Source organism: Martes martes (genome assembly GCF_963455335.1).
Source record: "Martes martes genome assembly, chromosome: 3".
Taxonomy (NCBI): domain Eukaryota; kingdom Metazoa; phylum Chordata; class Mammalia; order Carnivora; family Mustelidae; genus Martes; species Martes martes.
In genome coordinates this window covers 192699130-192714960 of record NC_137890.1, presented here as the reverse complement: position 1 = coordinate 192714960, position 15831 = coordinate 192699130, and the positions used below count along the sequence as shown (strand labels likewise).

Below are 15831 nucleotides of genomic sequence, written 5' to 3'. Positions count from 1 at the left end.
ATGTTAAGGGTTTCACTGATGTCTTCCATTCTTTTCTCAAGTCCAGTGAGTATCTTTATGATCATTACTTTAATTTCTCTAGCAGGCATGTAACTTATATCCATTTTGCCTAGGTCTCATGATGTGGTTTGGTTCTATTCTTTCATTTGGGCGATGTTTCTCTTTCTCTCATTTTTTTTTCTGATTCTCTGCAACTGTTTCTCTGTATTAGGAAAGTCAGCTACTTTTCCTGCTCTTAATGATAATAGCCTTACGAAGAAGAGGTCCTGATGGTGCAGTAAAACTCTAAATTTAACACCCCATTGGTTTTCCCTGCAGCCTGAACTCTTTCTGATTGTGCATCATATTTAGATTTAGGAAGACATAATTAGAGAAAATATTAGATTTTTAAAGCATATGAATATGGTAAACCATCAATGCCAAAAATACATAAGCCATAAATCATGGCAAATTCAAAATTAATAAAATAGATGTTATAAAATATCTCTGAAGTAGTGTCCATTGACTGTTACTGCCAAGGCATTTGTATTTTACGTGACACATTTTTGTTTAAGAATCTTGGAGGTAGTAGCAAGCAATAAAATTATGAACAACAGAATAGAAAGATACATCCTTTCTCTATTAATGAGTGGAAATAACTCACCTTCAGCAGAGGCTAAGACTCTAAAGAATGAGTGGGATTCTTTTGGTTACTAGTGGCAGGAAAACTGACCCAATCTGGCCCAAAAGTAAATTTACTATCTTGTTTAACTAGAAAATCCGAGTGTAGGTCCCAAGGCTGGAAGTACAGCTGGATTCAAGCAGAACAATTCTCTGGTGCTCTAACCATTAATTATGCCTTCTGCATAGCTTCAGCATCAGGTTCCACACAGTAGTGCTCCAGTCCTTCCAACCTCTTAGGTTCAAGATGAAAAGATAAGAGCAAGTTGGCTTCCTAAGAACTCAAGTTAGTGACTTGAGTCACGTTCTCATCCCTGAACCAATCACTGTGGCTAAGGGAGTACGATACACTGACTAGCCTAAGCCTAAGAAGTATGTTTCACCTCTAAGGACAGAGGTGTAACCTTGGTCAAGAACATGGACTGAAGAGAGGGAGAATGAGGAAAGAGTAAAACTTAATATGAAAATTGGGAGCTGTTGCTAGAAGATGGAATGGAAGGGATTTTATTTTTTTTATTTATTTATTTTTTGGAAGGGATTTTATTTTATTTATTTATTTATTTATTTATTTATTTATTTTAAATTTTATTTATTTATTTGACAGATCACAAGTAGGGAGAGAGGCAGGCAGAGAGAGAGGGGGAAGCAGGACCCCTGCTGAGCAGAGAGCCAGATGTGGGTCTGGATCTCAGGACCCTGAGATCACAACCTGAGCTGAAGGCAGAGGCTTAACCCACTGAGCCACCCTAATGGTGCCCCTAATGGAATTTTATGCTTAGCAAATTCACTAAGTATAATCTTTTAAAAATTTTTTAATTCATTCATTTATTTGAGAGAGAGAAAGACAGAGAGAGACAGAGGGAGCAACAGAGAACATGAGTGGGGAGGAGAGGGAGAAGCAGGCTCCCCGCACTGTTCAGGGAGCCCAACATGGGGCTTGATCCTAAGACCCTGGGATCATGACCTGAACCGAATGCAGACACTTAACCGACTTAAGGCACCCAGGCACCTCAACTAAGTATAATCTTAAATGAATTCCAGAAAGCACCTATTTCTTTTAACTCAGCTCACCTAAGCTTATTAGGTTGGAAATATAAACTTATAATTTATTTATTGTATTTTGTTTTTAAAGGGTTACTTTTCTAAGAATGATTCACACTCATTTGATCATTTCTCCATATGAAAATTCTAAGGAATGTAGGAAACATTATTTGAGCTAAGAATTATATTCTCAACTAAAGATATATAAAAGAATCTTAATTGATGAATTACAGTCTGTTCCATGTTGAAGAGAACTGCCCTAAATCAAATATGACATATTTAGGCAATTAGATGTCCCAGAAAATCTGGGGCAGTCTAATTTTAGATATCTGGGGATGTTACCAGTAAATAATCCAATAAAACATTTTTGAGCATGTATCACCAATATATGTATATTTATCTATCTATGTACTTATATATATATGTACCAACGTGTGCACATTATAAAACATTTGCCAAAGAATTAAATTTTTAAAAAGATTTTATGTATTTATTTATTTATTTTAGACAGGCGGGGGGAGAAAGAGAGAGAGAGCACTTGAGCAGGGGAGGGGCGGAGGGAAAGGGAGAGAATCTCAGGCAGGCTCTGCACGGAACATGGAGCTCTATGTGGGGCTCAATCTCATGACCCTCAGATCACAACCAGAGCTGAAACCAAGCAGACACTTAACTGAATGAGCTATCCACGCACCCCCCCAAAAAGAAATTTTTAAAGGATGAGCTAAACTAATTGCAAACAGAAGTTTTAATACTCACTTCTTACATCCTTCTAGGGTCCATGCACATACAACATGAAAATCATTGCCTAGTCAATAACAGAGTCCAGATCAGAGCTCAGGTCTCCTGAGTTAGAGTTTAGTGGTCTTTCCTCTTAACTGCATTGCCTTCATCCTCTCAATGTCCCACGTAACTAAAGTTTTGTTCTAGGCAAGACAGAGTAGGTGCATCCCATTTTATACCTCCTGTTAATAACACTAACAATACCAGAAAACCCTCAACAAAACATACAAGTCATTTATCAGAAGATCTGAAAAGTGAGAAAAAAGTGAATTAGCTAGACATCTTGAGACTTAAGGAATGACTTGGTAGTGCATTTCCTGGGCTTTTTTCTTGCCCTCAATGTATCCAAGTCTGTATGCTAAAAATATTTGTAACCTGGAAACAACAGTGGGGAGAGACAAAAAAGCAAACAACAACAACAACAAATAAACAAAAACAACAGCAACAACAGAAATGAGAAAATCTTCTTTCTCTAGCCAAAGGACTAGGAAAGGAGAAGCCCAATAGAACAGAAACTTCTTAACTATATGTGGTTGGCAGAATTCTAAGATGTACCCCTTATGTTTCCTACCTTTGAGTATTTGCCCTGACCTGGAACCGTGAATTTGATGGACATGACCTCTGTGGTTAGGCTATGTTATACAGTGTGGTAGATATAAAGATAAGGAGATTATCCAGGTGGTCCTGGCCTAATCACATAAGCCCTTCAAAAGTTAAGAGTTTTCTTTGCCTGGTAGTAGAAGGGGAAGTTAGAGAAATTCAAGGCATGAGAAGCATTTGACATGAGGGTGGTTTTCTGTTGCTAAGATGGAGGAGTCCACATGGCAAATATCTGAGAATGGCCTCCAGGAGCTGAGTGTGGTCCCCTGCTGACAGGTAGCAAGACTTGGGGATCTTGGCCTTCCAACTGCAAGGAAATGAATTCTGCCAGCAACGTGAAGGAAGTGGAAGTGGATCTTTCCCTAGTTGAATCTCCAGGTGAGGTTGTAGCTGGCCCACATCTTGATTTTAGCCTCATGAAACATTGAGCTATGGGATTCTTAACTAAGGAAACCATGAGATAATAAATTTTTGTTGCTTTAAACCAATAAGTTATTGGTAATTTCTTTGATCTTGAGACAAAAACCTGTGAAAAAGACTTGTCCTCCCTCATACCTGTGGTGCTCCAGTAGTGGGGCTAGTTGGCAGAACTCTAACTAACTTCTATCATGTATTAGTTTCCTATTGTTGTTATAAAAAATTACCAAAAATTAGTGGCTTGAAACAACACAAATTTATTATCTTACAGTTTTAGAGATCAGAAAGCCAAAATGGGTCTTATGGGCTAAAATCAAGGTGTCCATAGACCTGCCTTCTTTCTGGAAACCTTTCTGGAGGCTTTGGGGAGAATCCATTTCCTTGTCTTTCCAACTTTTAGAGGTTGCCTGTGTGCCTTGGCTCATGGCCTCTTCCTCTTATCTTTAAAGCACATCACTCCAACTTCTACTTCTGTGATCACATCTCTGTCTTTTTTGAACCCTCTTGCCTTCTTTTTATAAAGACACTTGTGATTACATTGGGTTCCCCTTGAAATCCAGGCTAATCCCATTATCAAGATCCTTAACTTAGTCACATTTGCAAAGTCTCTTTTACCATGTAAGGTGACATATTTGTAAGTTCTAAGGATTAGGATGTAGACAGTTTGTATGTGTGTGGGGGGGGGTGTGTCATTGTTCTGTCACCACAAAATAACATTCTAGAGACTTTATAAACCAAATTGACATTTGAATCATAGCCCACGAAAGTGGGCTAGGCCGTACATTCTGAACATTAATAGGTTAAGTACATGCTCAATTAGGATACTTTTTTTTTTTTGAGAGAGAGTGAATGGGGGTGGGAAAAGGGCAGAGGGTGAGGGAGAGAGAGAGAATCCTAAGTAGGCTTCATGCCCAGTGCAGAGGCCAACATGGGGCTTGATCCCATGACTCTGAAATCAGGACCTAAACTGAAATCAAGATTTGGATGCCTAAGCCAAGATTCGGGCTCCCCTCAACTAAGATACCTAAGTAGGAATCAGACTCTTAGGATATCCAACTGTCCAGGATATAATGTGAAATTGTTCACCATATTAGGCAAATGTCAACTCCAACAAGAAAATACAATCAACAGATATCAATCTAAGATGATGAAGATGTTGGGATTATCAGACAAGGATTTTAAAGCAGCTATTACAAAAATATTCTAATAAGCAGTTACAAATACTCTTGAATCAAATGAAAAAGAAACAGAAAAATCTGAGCAAAATTTTATAGCAGATATAAAGATAAACCAAATGGAAATTTTAGAATTTAAAAATATAACTGAAATAGGGACGCCTGGATGGCTCAGTTGGTTAAGCGGCTGCCTTCGGCTCAGGTCATGATCCCAGCGTCCTGGGATCGAGTCCCGCATCGGGCTCCTTGCTTGGCAGGGAGCCTGCTTCTCTCTCTGTCTCTGCCTGCCTCTCTGTCTGCCTGTGCTAGCTCTCACTCTCTCTCTCTCTCTGACAAATAAATAAATAAATAAAATCTTAAAAAATATATATATAACTGAAATAAAAAATTCATTAGATGGGTGTTTTAACTGAACCTAGGATTTAATTTCTAAAAGTGACTAAATGATAACACTGACAGGTCAGTACCATGGAAAGAGGAGTTTATTAAGAGCATGCTGCCATGCAAGGCTGCATGAGGAAGCACCAGGGTCAGTCAGGCTGGAGGAGTGAGAGGAAAGCACAGGTACAAGCCTTTATTTGGAAACCGATAGAAGGAATGGGTGAGTCAGGGTAGTCAAGTTTGAACAAATTTAGGATTGAATAGTTTGAACAATTTCAGCAGGCTCTGAGCTACGGTGGTGATCCCCAGTTGTTCAGTACCTGGCCCTGTGTGATTTAGGGCAGGGGAAATATTGGTTTGGTGTGTGAAAGTTAGACTAAAGGAGGTGGTTGGGGTACAGCTCTGGATTGGTAGGTTTGCATATAAAAAAACATGTGGTAGACAGAATCACTTACTACCTCCAGGAATTAGTTAGCTCTAGGAAGGACACTCTTTCCCTAGCCAGCACAGCTCCCAAGATATGAAAGCATCATAAATGTAGAAAATAAAAACAAAAATTAATGAGTTCAATAGCAAAATCGGGAGGCCAGAAGAGTCAGTGAACTTGAAGACAGAACAATAGAAATTATCAATATGAACAGCAGATGAAAAAATGATATCTAAAAAAATGAATGGTTCTCCTGGGACCTGTGAGATGATAACAGAAGATTTAACATTCATGTTATCAAAGTTTCAGAAGAAAAAGAACACTAAACTGAAAAATACTTGAAAGGATAATGGTTCAAACATCTCAAATTTGGTGAGAGACATAAACCTACATATTCAAGAAACTAAATATACCCCCAACCAGAACAAACTTTTGAAAGTTCACAGCCAGACATGTCACAATTAAATCTCTGAAAAGGAAAGATGAAAGAAGATGAAGAAATACTTTCAAAAGCTTCCAGAGCCAGAGAGAAACCATGCATTACCTATTGGGGAACAATGAGTCAAGAGATAGCAGATCCCTCCTCAGAAACTTGAAGGACAGAAGAAAAAGGCAAACATTTTTCAAGTCCTGAAAGAAAAGCACTGTCAACCCCGAATTTTTTTTTAATATTTTATTGATTTATGATAGAGCATGAGCACAAGCAGGGAGAGGTGCAGAGGGAGAAGCAACGCAAGGCTCTATCACAGGACCCTGGATCATGACCTGAGCTGAAGGCAGATGCTTAATGGACTGAGCCCCTCAGACACAACCCCCTGCCCCCTGCCGTATTCTTTATCTAGCAAAAAATATCCTTCAAGAAATAAGGTGAAGAAACACTAGGAGGATTTGTCACCGGCAGACTTGTTCTAAAAGAATGGCTAAAAAGCTATTCAGAAGGAAAGGAAATGACAATGAAAGGACCCTTGGAACATAACAAATGAGAAAAAGAGCAGTGGAATTATATAGATTGCATACTATAGGACATTCCTGAAGTGACAAAATTGTAGTGATGGAGAACAGATCAGTGGTTGCAAGGGTTAGGGCCAGGAAATGGTGTGATTATTAAAGTGTAACAGGAAGAAGTTTCTTTCTGATGATATGGTGATAGAACAGTTTTGGGTTCTGCTTGTGGTGATGGTTATAGGAATCCATACATGTGATAAGATTTCAAATCTTACCCTGAAAAAGAGTATATATAAAGAAAGACTGATGACGGCCAAATAAAATCTGTACCTGAATGAACAGAATTGTACCACTGTGAATTTCCTGGTTTTGACATTTTACTATGGTTATAGAAAATATTATCAGTGGGGCAAGACTGGGTACACAGGAACTTCCTGTAACTTTTTTTTTTTTTTTTTACAATTTCTTATCTTAACCAATTTCAAAATAAAATATTATAATAGAAATAGGATCTACTTTAGTTCTTCTTTTTAATTTAATAATTGAGAAAGGTAGGATAAGAGCAGGTGAATTCAGGATTTGGAGAAAATCAGCTGAATTGGTAATAGGTGTAGGGTAGATTTTGGTTGGTTCAGTGAGATCATTCTTTGCACACATCTCCACCAATCTATATACACACATGTGCATATGCACCCTCATAGACACACACAAACACAATTATACTCACCTAGGTTTTAAAATTTCCCTATTATCCTTCTACCATTCTCTTTCCAGCCATCTACCTTAGATTTTTCTGTGCTTAGCATTAGGAAAGATCTCTCAGGAGATCATCCCTTCTCCTGTTGGTGGTCTGACCCATCTAACCCCTCTCTGCACCCACTTCTGCTTCATCTCCTAACCCTCTTTGCAACCCTTATAGTTCTTATTGTCATAAGCTTCCAGCTTCCATCTCTTATGTTGCCAGCAGCCTAATAACACTGCAGCATTTACTGAGCCTTATTAGATACGATGGAGTGAAAGGGTCTAGGCCTGACTCAGAGGCCTGACTCAGCTCTAAGTGATGTCAGACAAAGGAGTCACCTTGGGTCCTGAAGTCTCACCATCACATTCCTGAGGCCCACATGCCCTCCAGAGGGTAGAGGTTGGAGGAGAACTGCTCCGTAAAAGTCTGAGGAAACCATGGCAGGTGAGTCGGAAGTTGGAGGAGAGGAAGGGAGTGGTGAGAAGTTAGCTTATGTAGGAGAAAGTTATCCAGCTCAAATCCTTCGATGATCATTCAGGCTAGGACTGAGAAAGGAAAAGGGAAGTCAAGAGAACAGGAGGAACAGACAATTTCTGATGGCCAAAGACTCTGTTCCCATCTTTTTCTGAGACTCGAGGGAAAGGAAGGGTCAAGATGGCAGACCCAGTTCTGAGGCCACTGGGAGAAGGAAGAGGGAGCTCAGGGGCTGCGGATGACTTTGCGGATCCAGTCTGTATAGTGGGAAACCCTGGTGTAGTAGCCAATGTCACCTCTCAGAGTACATCCTGCGGACCAAGACAGGATCCCATGGAGCTGATTCTGGCACAGGATTGGGGCAGCTGCTAATTCCTGTTAGAGAAAGGACAGATGGGTCAGGCAGGATGGCCAAAACAAAGATGACCTGGTACCTAGTGCAAAGTCCCTATCTGAGGGGTCCAGAACAGAGAGACTTAGGTGACAAGGACAGGCAGAAATGTCCGCTGGACATATTGGGCACATCCCAGCACTCATTCTAGGCCACATCAGACTTATCCATGAAGAAATAACACTTTAAGATGTTTTCACCCTGGCATCTAAGTTCATTCATTATTGGAAGGACACATCCTTTCCTGGATCCCATTTACCTTTACCTCTTCTTGAATGTAGAGACAGGAAATTAGATTTGTTGAGGGAGATAAATGGACCCCAGAACAGTGTCCCAGACCAAACTCAAATGGGGCAGAGAGAAAAGAGTTACCTTACACGTGTGTGTGCTCTCCAGAGATGATCCCGCACAGAACATGTTCTCTGTGATTTTAACAGGAAATTCTCTCACAGGGGATTCTTGGCAGTCATCATTAGGGAACCAAAAGACTGTCTGGTTTATCTGGATATCAGGCTCTGTGTCTATGCACACGAGCATGTGCAAGCACACATGTGCACATACACATGCACACACAGAGAAAGAGAGAGAGAGAAGGCTTTGTTTTTCTTTGAACCTTAGCATGTTCATCTCCCTTTCTTCTCCCCTTCCCTCCCTCTTTTCTGTCATTAACCTCTCCATTATTCAATCAAAGAAGAAGCCAAAATGAAAAGGAACCAAGGAAGAAACATAATGAAACGAGAAAACCATGGTCTAGTCCCAGTGTCGCAAACTGCAGACCGTGGGCTCGTGTGTGCGTGCTCTTGTTTGTGAATGCTTGTCTCTTAGTTTCTAATGAATAAGCCACACTCAGCTCCACCAGCAGGATCACCAGCCAGCCCTATCCTCACCCAGACACCTTTCACCCCTCACCTGGGGGATGAGGGAGCCAAGAACACTGGATTCCAGACACCTCCCGCCATAAACAGTCATGTTACCAGTTTGGGCCTCAGTTTCCAAATGAATAAAACTAGAGGTTAAGATATGATAAGTTCTCAGGCTTCTTCCAATTCTCATAATCTATAATAGTAATTATATGATAATCCTCTTTGAGTGGATACTTAAGGAGCACTAAGGGTCTGTCTTGAAGGTCACTCACTGGAATTCTTCCATTCCCAGCCCCAGCCAGAGACTGTGCACTTTTCCCCTCTTCTGTCATCTGTGGTATTGGGCAGAACCACCAGCTTCACCTGATCATTGAGCTTTTGGGGACGATTCAGCTTGATAAGCATGAGGTCATGCTCAGCAGAATCCCGGGTAAAATCTGGGTGTTGAACAGTAAGCATGGGTCTTAAGTTTCCAATCTTGTTTTGGAAACTCTCTTTTGAAGCAGCAATGTTTATCTCAAGAAATCTGTAATAGGCCATGAAGGATTAGATATTATTCTATTGTTCACCTTGTATCCTTTCTCCCCAACTTGCTTTGTGACTTTGCATGAATTCCTTCCACAACTTGCCAAGACCTCCGTTTCCTTGTCTGGCAAATGAGCAGTTCGACTGCAGATCTGTACCACATTGTATACGGGCCTTTCTTCCCTACCGATCCATCCCGTAGTCCTCAGTTCCCTCTGTCTACATGGTCCCACCCAGAACTCCAACTCATAACCACCTAGATCTATTTCCCGCCTCCTCCCAATCCCTTCTCAGGCTTGAGAACCCCTGGGCAAGTTTCTTCAGGGCTGAGCCTCAGTATCCCCATGGCAATCTCGGTGACTAAGGGGGCTACCTCTCCATTTAGACCCCCCATTACTCACGGCAAGAAGCAGTGGGCTGCAGTGAGAACCCACTGTTTGTGGATCAGGGTCCCCAAACAAGGCTCATATTCTGAGTTCAGGAAAACCAAAAAGGTTGGTACAGTTTTGCTGTCCACCTGATTGAACTGCTGGGCTAATTTTACTTGCACTGGTGTTGGTTTTACAGTTTTTGTTGTCACCACTGTCGGGAAAGGAAGACAGAATTTTAGAGACAGACGGACATTCCAGAAGATGGAAGTCTGAAACACTTTATGTGGACATGCTTGGAAATAGTGAATGTGTCACTGATGCTTGAGGTGTTATTGAACCATGTCAGGGTCCTTTTGTTAATTTTCCCTTAGACTTCCCTCTGTATTTGCATCCTCCTTTTTACTCCTCCTCTCCTTTCTTCCTTCAGCTTGATTATCCTCTCTTTTCCTCAAGCTTCCTTCCTAACTACATAGCAAAATCACATCCTCTTGCTGACACCCACCATCTACTGTGCCAAGTCTTATTATCTCAGTATGAATCTTCTCTTGGACCCATGGAGCCAGAGGAAAGTCAGTGGCTCTAGATAGCTGAGTGTGCAAGGCAACTCCCAATCACAGGATCCTAAATTCTTATCTTTCTAACTAATGTTCTCTCCACCAGTCTTATCGAGACCCATTTCCTACACCTTACTCCAATATGACCTTTTCAAAGTTTTAAGCCAAATTAGGCACCAGCACTCACCAGTCGCTGTCAGAATGTTGAAGACTAGAAAGAGGTGGTTCATGCCTGTGATCTCCATGCTCGCTGGCTGTAAGTAGACCTTACAGCCTTACAGTTGGGAGTGAACTACCAACAAGTCTGATCTCCTAGAAGCTTTGCAAAGGGAGAAATATCAAGGGGGTGGGAATATCAAGGGAGCAAAATGCTCCGAACCAGGGGAGGATGGCATCAAAGGGAGGAAAGACAGCCAGGCCCTATTTCTCTAGAGTGTCTGCCCTCCCATTATAGTCTGGGAAATTTTTCTAAGGTGAAATGCCTGACCACAGAGGGATATCCTGTAAGTTAAGAACTTTATTACCCAAGAGAAATCTCAACTGGCCAATTGTGTCTGCCTTATTCCACTGTCCCCAGTAATACCTCAGTCCCCGGTTCCCTTACAGTTACTCACCTGTCCTCACTTCGTGTGGCTGATCTTCATCTACCTGTGCGACATTTACTAGCCCTCAACCTCAAAATAAACTCCCTCCACTCTGAGCTAGAGCCCTCATCTAACAAACTAAGCCTTCCCCCATGTCACATTGACTCTTGCCCTAATGTCACACTGGCTCCACCCCATAGCATCCTCTCATGTCACAGACCCCATACCATGTCATCCTCCCTCTAATCCCCAGATGCAGCTGACCTCCCCCTGAAACTTTGCAGAGCCACATAAAGACAGACAGGGCTCAGCATGGAGTTCCCTCAGAATGAAGTCAAAGGGATAACAGGTAGAATGTATCAGTTGGCTTTTCCTGGCAAATTTCCTCAAAACTTAGTAGCTTAAAATGATAGTTAATTTTGGTCACAATTCTGTAGGTTGCCAGTTTGGGATGGTCTCTGCAGGGCTCACTGATGCATCTGTGATCAACTGGCAGCCAATGGTCCCACAAACATGTCCAACGGTTGGCTTGTTGTCAGCTAGAGTGATGAGGATAACTAGGCCATGTGTCTATCATTATGCAACAGGCTAGTCCAAGATCATTTATATGATGGTAATTGCAAAGTTCAGAAAAATGGTATATCTCAATGCCCAAATCTTCAGGCCTTTACATATGTCATATTTACTAACATCCCATTGGCCAAATCAAGTTGCATGGCCGACTCAGAGTCACAGGTAGAAAAGAGTCCACTACCTGAAGGGAGAATGTGTAAAATCATATTACAAGAGCAGAGATAGAAGGGGCATAGTTTTTGCCATTTTTTCCTGCCATTTTATTGTGTACATTTTTAAACATACAAAAAATTTAAAAGTACTCTACTGTGGATACTGCCATGCCTCCTACTTATTTTCTTCAACTAACACTTTACTATCTTTGTGTTATTACATAGCTATCCAACTATCTACCACATAGGGGCAACCAGCTTAATCTCCTACAGTCTGGTTTCTTCTCTCTCCTTTCTGACAGCAACTCCTTCTCTCACAGCTGCCACCTTCACCAAATAGCCCCTGAGTGACTGTGATCGTTTCCAAACTGGGCTTCTTCGACAAGCTATCTCCTTCTCTGTCCAACTTGCCAGAGTGATTTTTGTTGTTGTTGTTGCTGTGCTCTTGCTTGAAAGCTTACAGTTGTTCCTCATGCCCATTTCTTCATGTCTAAACTCCTAGCTTGACTGCCGAGGCCCTCAGTAACCTGGGACTGACACATGACTATGCAGGAATATGACATAATGGGCAGAGTCAGAGTCCCTGGGTGATCTCCAAAGGAGCCTGTGTCCTTGTAAGATCTGTTGGTGAACTTAGCTCTCTCTGACCCACCCTAGTCTCTGTGTGTCCTAATATCTTTTAAAATTGGCTGTAATCTTTGACTTTTAGCCCTCTTACCTTGGCCTCCCCTGGACAGCTCCCATCAGCACCCCATAGGCACCAATTTCTGCTCTGATCTGGGTATCTTTTCCTTGGATCCTTGTCAAAAATGTCATGACTGTCATGCTTCCCTGGTCATCTGTTTCCCTACTGATGAGCAAGGACTGGCTCCTCCCCCCATCATTTGGTCAGAGGCCTCTTTTGAATATATTCTCCTGACTGGCTGTGAGTCCTTGTCTATACTTCCTGGGTTCATACGAGAAAGGATTCTCATCCAACCTCTGATTGGACTGCGCCTCTCACTAAGACCTTTCCCGGCTCCCTCTCGTGCTAACCCCTGCTGGCACCCAGTGAGCACCACTTGTTCAGACTGGGTCTTAAGAGCCCCTCAGATTCCAGTTTGTCTCCACTGTCTCTCCCACCAAACTACTCCCTGGTGCATTACTTTTCTCTTCTTCACTGTAGACTTTTCACGCTTGGCTAGTTTCTTCGGTATTCTTCACATTGACCATTTCCCTCCAGGCTTCCTTTCATTCTTTGGCTCAATGTATAGACAAAACTGGGGGCATCCACCCTATCTCACCGCTTATCAGGGAGTCTGCTCCTGTCCATAACCCTTGCTAAGTGACTCAAGCCTGGATGTCAAGGGCCAGAATCTGGATCCTCAGAGACACTTCCTGGATCAATGTAGCTCTCCTTCAGTGCCCAGTACTACCTGATCTGGGTCTGTCACCGCCACACTCATTGTTCATCCTATCAGATACTCACATGCTTCTGGATGGTCTCAGATTAAGAAGCTCCATTTACCTGGTTCATGACCTTGACTTCAGTGCCGGATTTGTATCTGATTCAACTCTGTGTCCCTAGATATTAAAATAATACCTGGTACTGCATAGTAGATTTTTAAAAAAGATTTTATTTATTTATTTGTCAGAGAGAGAGGGCACAAGTAGGGGAAACAGCAGGCAGAGGGAGAAGCAGGCTCCTTGCAGGGAGCCTGAGGGGGGACTCGATCCCAGGACCCTGGGATCATGACCTGATCCAAAAGCAGACACTTAACTGACTGAGCCACCCAGGCATCCCTGAATAGCAGATTTTATACACACACACACTCATGCATACACACACACACGTTTTTTGGATGAATAAGTGAATACCACCTATCTCCTGACTTAAAACTCCCAACAGCCTGTCACACTGACCTGACCTCTAGATAATGTCAGCTCCCTGGCTTGCCTCAGGTCACTTCCTTGTGAGTTAATGGGAATAGCATTTCAAGATTATGGCTTTTGATTCCAAGGATCAGGTACTAGACATCACTGGCATGAGATTTAATCTTTTTTTTTTTTCTTTTAAAAGCTTAACTGAAGTGTAATGACATACAATAAATTGCATATTTAAAATATACAATTTGGTAAGTTAATAAGCATATTCCCAAAAGATTCCTTATGCCCCTTTCTAATTCCTCCTCCTTCCCTCCAACCTACCACCTTATCACTAGGCAACCACTAATCTTTTTCTGTCCCTATAGATTAATTTGTATTTTCTAGAATACTAGATAAATAGAGTCATTACAGTAAGTTTTCTTTTTTGGTCTAGCTATTTTCACTCAGCATAATTAATTTGGATTCGTGCATGTTGTTGTGTGACTCTAGAGTTCATTTATTTTCACTGCGGAGTAGTATTCTATTGTACTGATAGACCAAAATTTGTTTACCTATTGATGGATATTTGGTTGTTTGCAGTTTGGGATTATAAAAATAGAGCATCTGTGACTACTTTATGGGGTCTTTATGTGGGTCTTTATGTAGGTGCATATGTGTATAAATGTCTTTATGTGAACATATGCTTCCCTTTCTCTTGGGTAAATAAAGATCAAATGGCTGGATCATATATAGTAAGTGTATATTTAAATTTTAAAGGAACAGCCAAACTGTTTTCTGAATATTTTACATTCTTGGGGCCCCTGGACGGCACAGTCAATTGAGCTTCCAACTCTTGGTTTTAGTTCAAGTCATGATCTCAGGGTTGTGAGAGCAAACCTCTCATCAGGCTCCGAGCTCAGCAAGGAGTCTGCTAAAATTTCTATCTCCCTCCCCTTCTCCCTACTCTCTCTCTCTCTTATGTGAATAAATAGATTTTTTAAAAGTATTTTAAAGTATTTCACCAGAAGTGTAAGTGTTCCAGTCCCTCTATATCTTCACCAATACTTGGTGTGCTCAGTCTTTTAAAAACTTTTTTTACATTGAGATGTAATTGACATATTATAATGTATGAATTTGAGGTGTACAATATGTTCTGTCTTTTTAACTTCAGCTATTCTCCTAACTGTGAAATAGTGTTTCATTTTGGTTTTAATTTGCATTTCTCTATGACTGATGATGTTGAACATCTTTTCATGTGCATATTTGCCATCCATACATCTTCTTCAATAAAGTGACTGTTCAGGTCTTTTGCCCATTTTTAAACTGGATTGTCTCATTCTTTAAAATTGAGATGTGAAGGGTTTTTAATATATTCTGAATAGGATTTCTGCAATACTTCCAGTAGCTGGAGGAATGGACTCCTACAGGTCTATCCACATGTCTCTTCCCTAGACCTGCTCATTCCCAATTTTTCAATCTTTCTCTTTCCAAACCCCTGACTAAGCAGCTACATTACTCATCACATGAATCTTACATTTTTATTTCAGGCTACTTTTCTTTCCACACAATATAGATGACCAGGTGTAACCCCAAAGCTCTTCCCATTACGGCTGTCTTCTAAGGCCGTCTTTGGATGGGGATTATAATACAGTGGTTCATTTCTGGCTTCACCACATACCAAGCTAATCCATTTGTGTATCAGGACAGGTTTTTTTTTTTTTTTTTCCTTTTCCATGAGTTGATCATAAGGGAACTTTCCTGTCCACCACTGCACCCCCCAAAAAGAAACCATGAATGTAAGCTGAGAGAGAGAGACAATGGTGCCATAGTGATGGTTGAATCAGGAATCTAAGCCATCTACACATGCAGCTTACTTGTCCTTTGATGTACCACTTCCATCTCATGGACTTTTGTTGCACTCACATGACCTTATGACTTAGTAGATCTGACAGAACACACCTTGTAACAAACAGTTCTGGCTGCACAGTCACTGGATATCCCAAGATCAGGTCTTCTGTCTCTACCAAGGCCTAGTAGCACATCAGGAGCTATATTTTGAATGGTGTCTGCCACAGATGGTGTAACATTGTTCCAGAACTCTAACATCTTCATAATGATTCTCTTACCAGGGCTTGCTGGAAACTCCATAAATTGTCTTTTCCCATCACGCATACCTCTAATAGCATAGGTCTGCTAGGCAGTATAGCTAAGGTCTCTCATGAGGTTACAGGCAAGATGCTGTCCAGGGCTGCAGTCATCTGAAGGCTTGACTGGGGCTGGAGGATCTGCTTCGGCGATGGCTCACTCACACGGCTTTGGGCAGAAGGCCTC

The 15831-nt window shown here is 41.4% G+C and overlaps 2 protein-coding genes across 9 annotated transcripts in view; one reads left to right on the top strand and one right to left on the bottom strand.

The window, feature by feature from the left end:
• LOC308339306 (uncharacterized protein) overlaps positions 1-15831 on the top strand; it is a 54844-nt gene that overhangs the window by 8912 nt on the left and 30101 nt on the right. The gene's annotated exons all lie outside the window — the stretch shown is intronic.
• Positions 7868-10591, bottom strand: LOC308340331 (serine protease 58-like; the record flags this gene model as incomplete). The annotated part of the gene is made up of 5 exons (XM_080799461.1): positions 7868-8017; positions 8406-8554; positions 9169-9422; positions 9823-10003; positions 10534-10591. 5 exons carry the CDS (start codon positions 10589-10591, stop codon positions 7868-7870), a joined length of 792 nt encoding a protein of 263 aa, XP_080655587.1.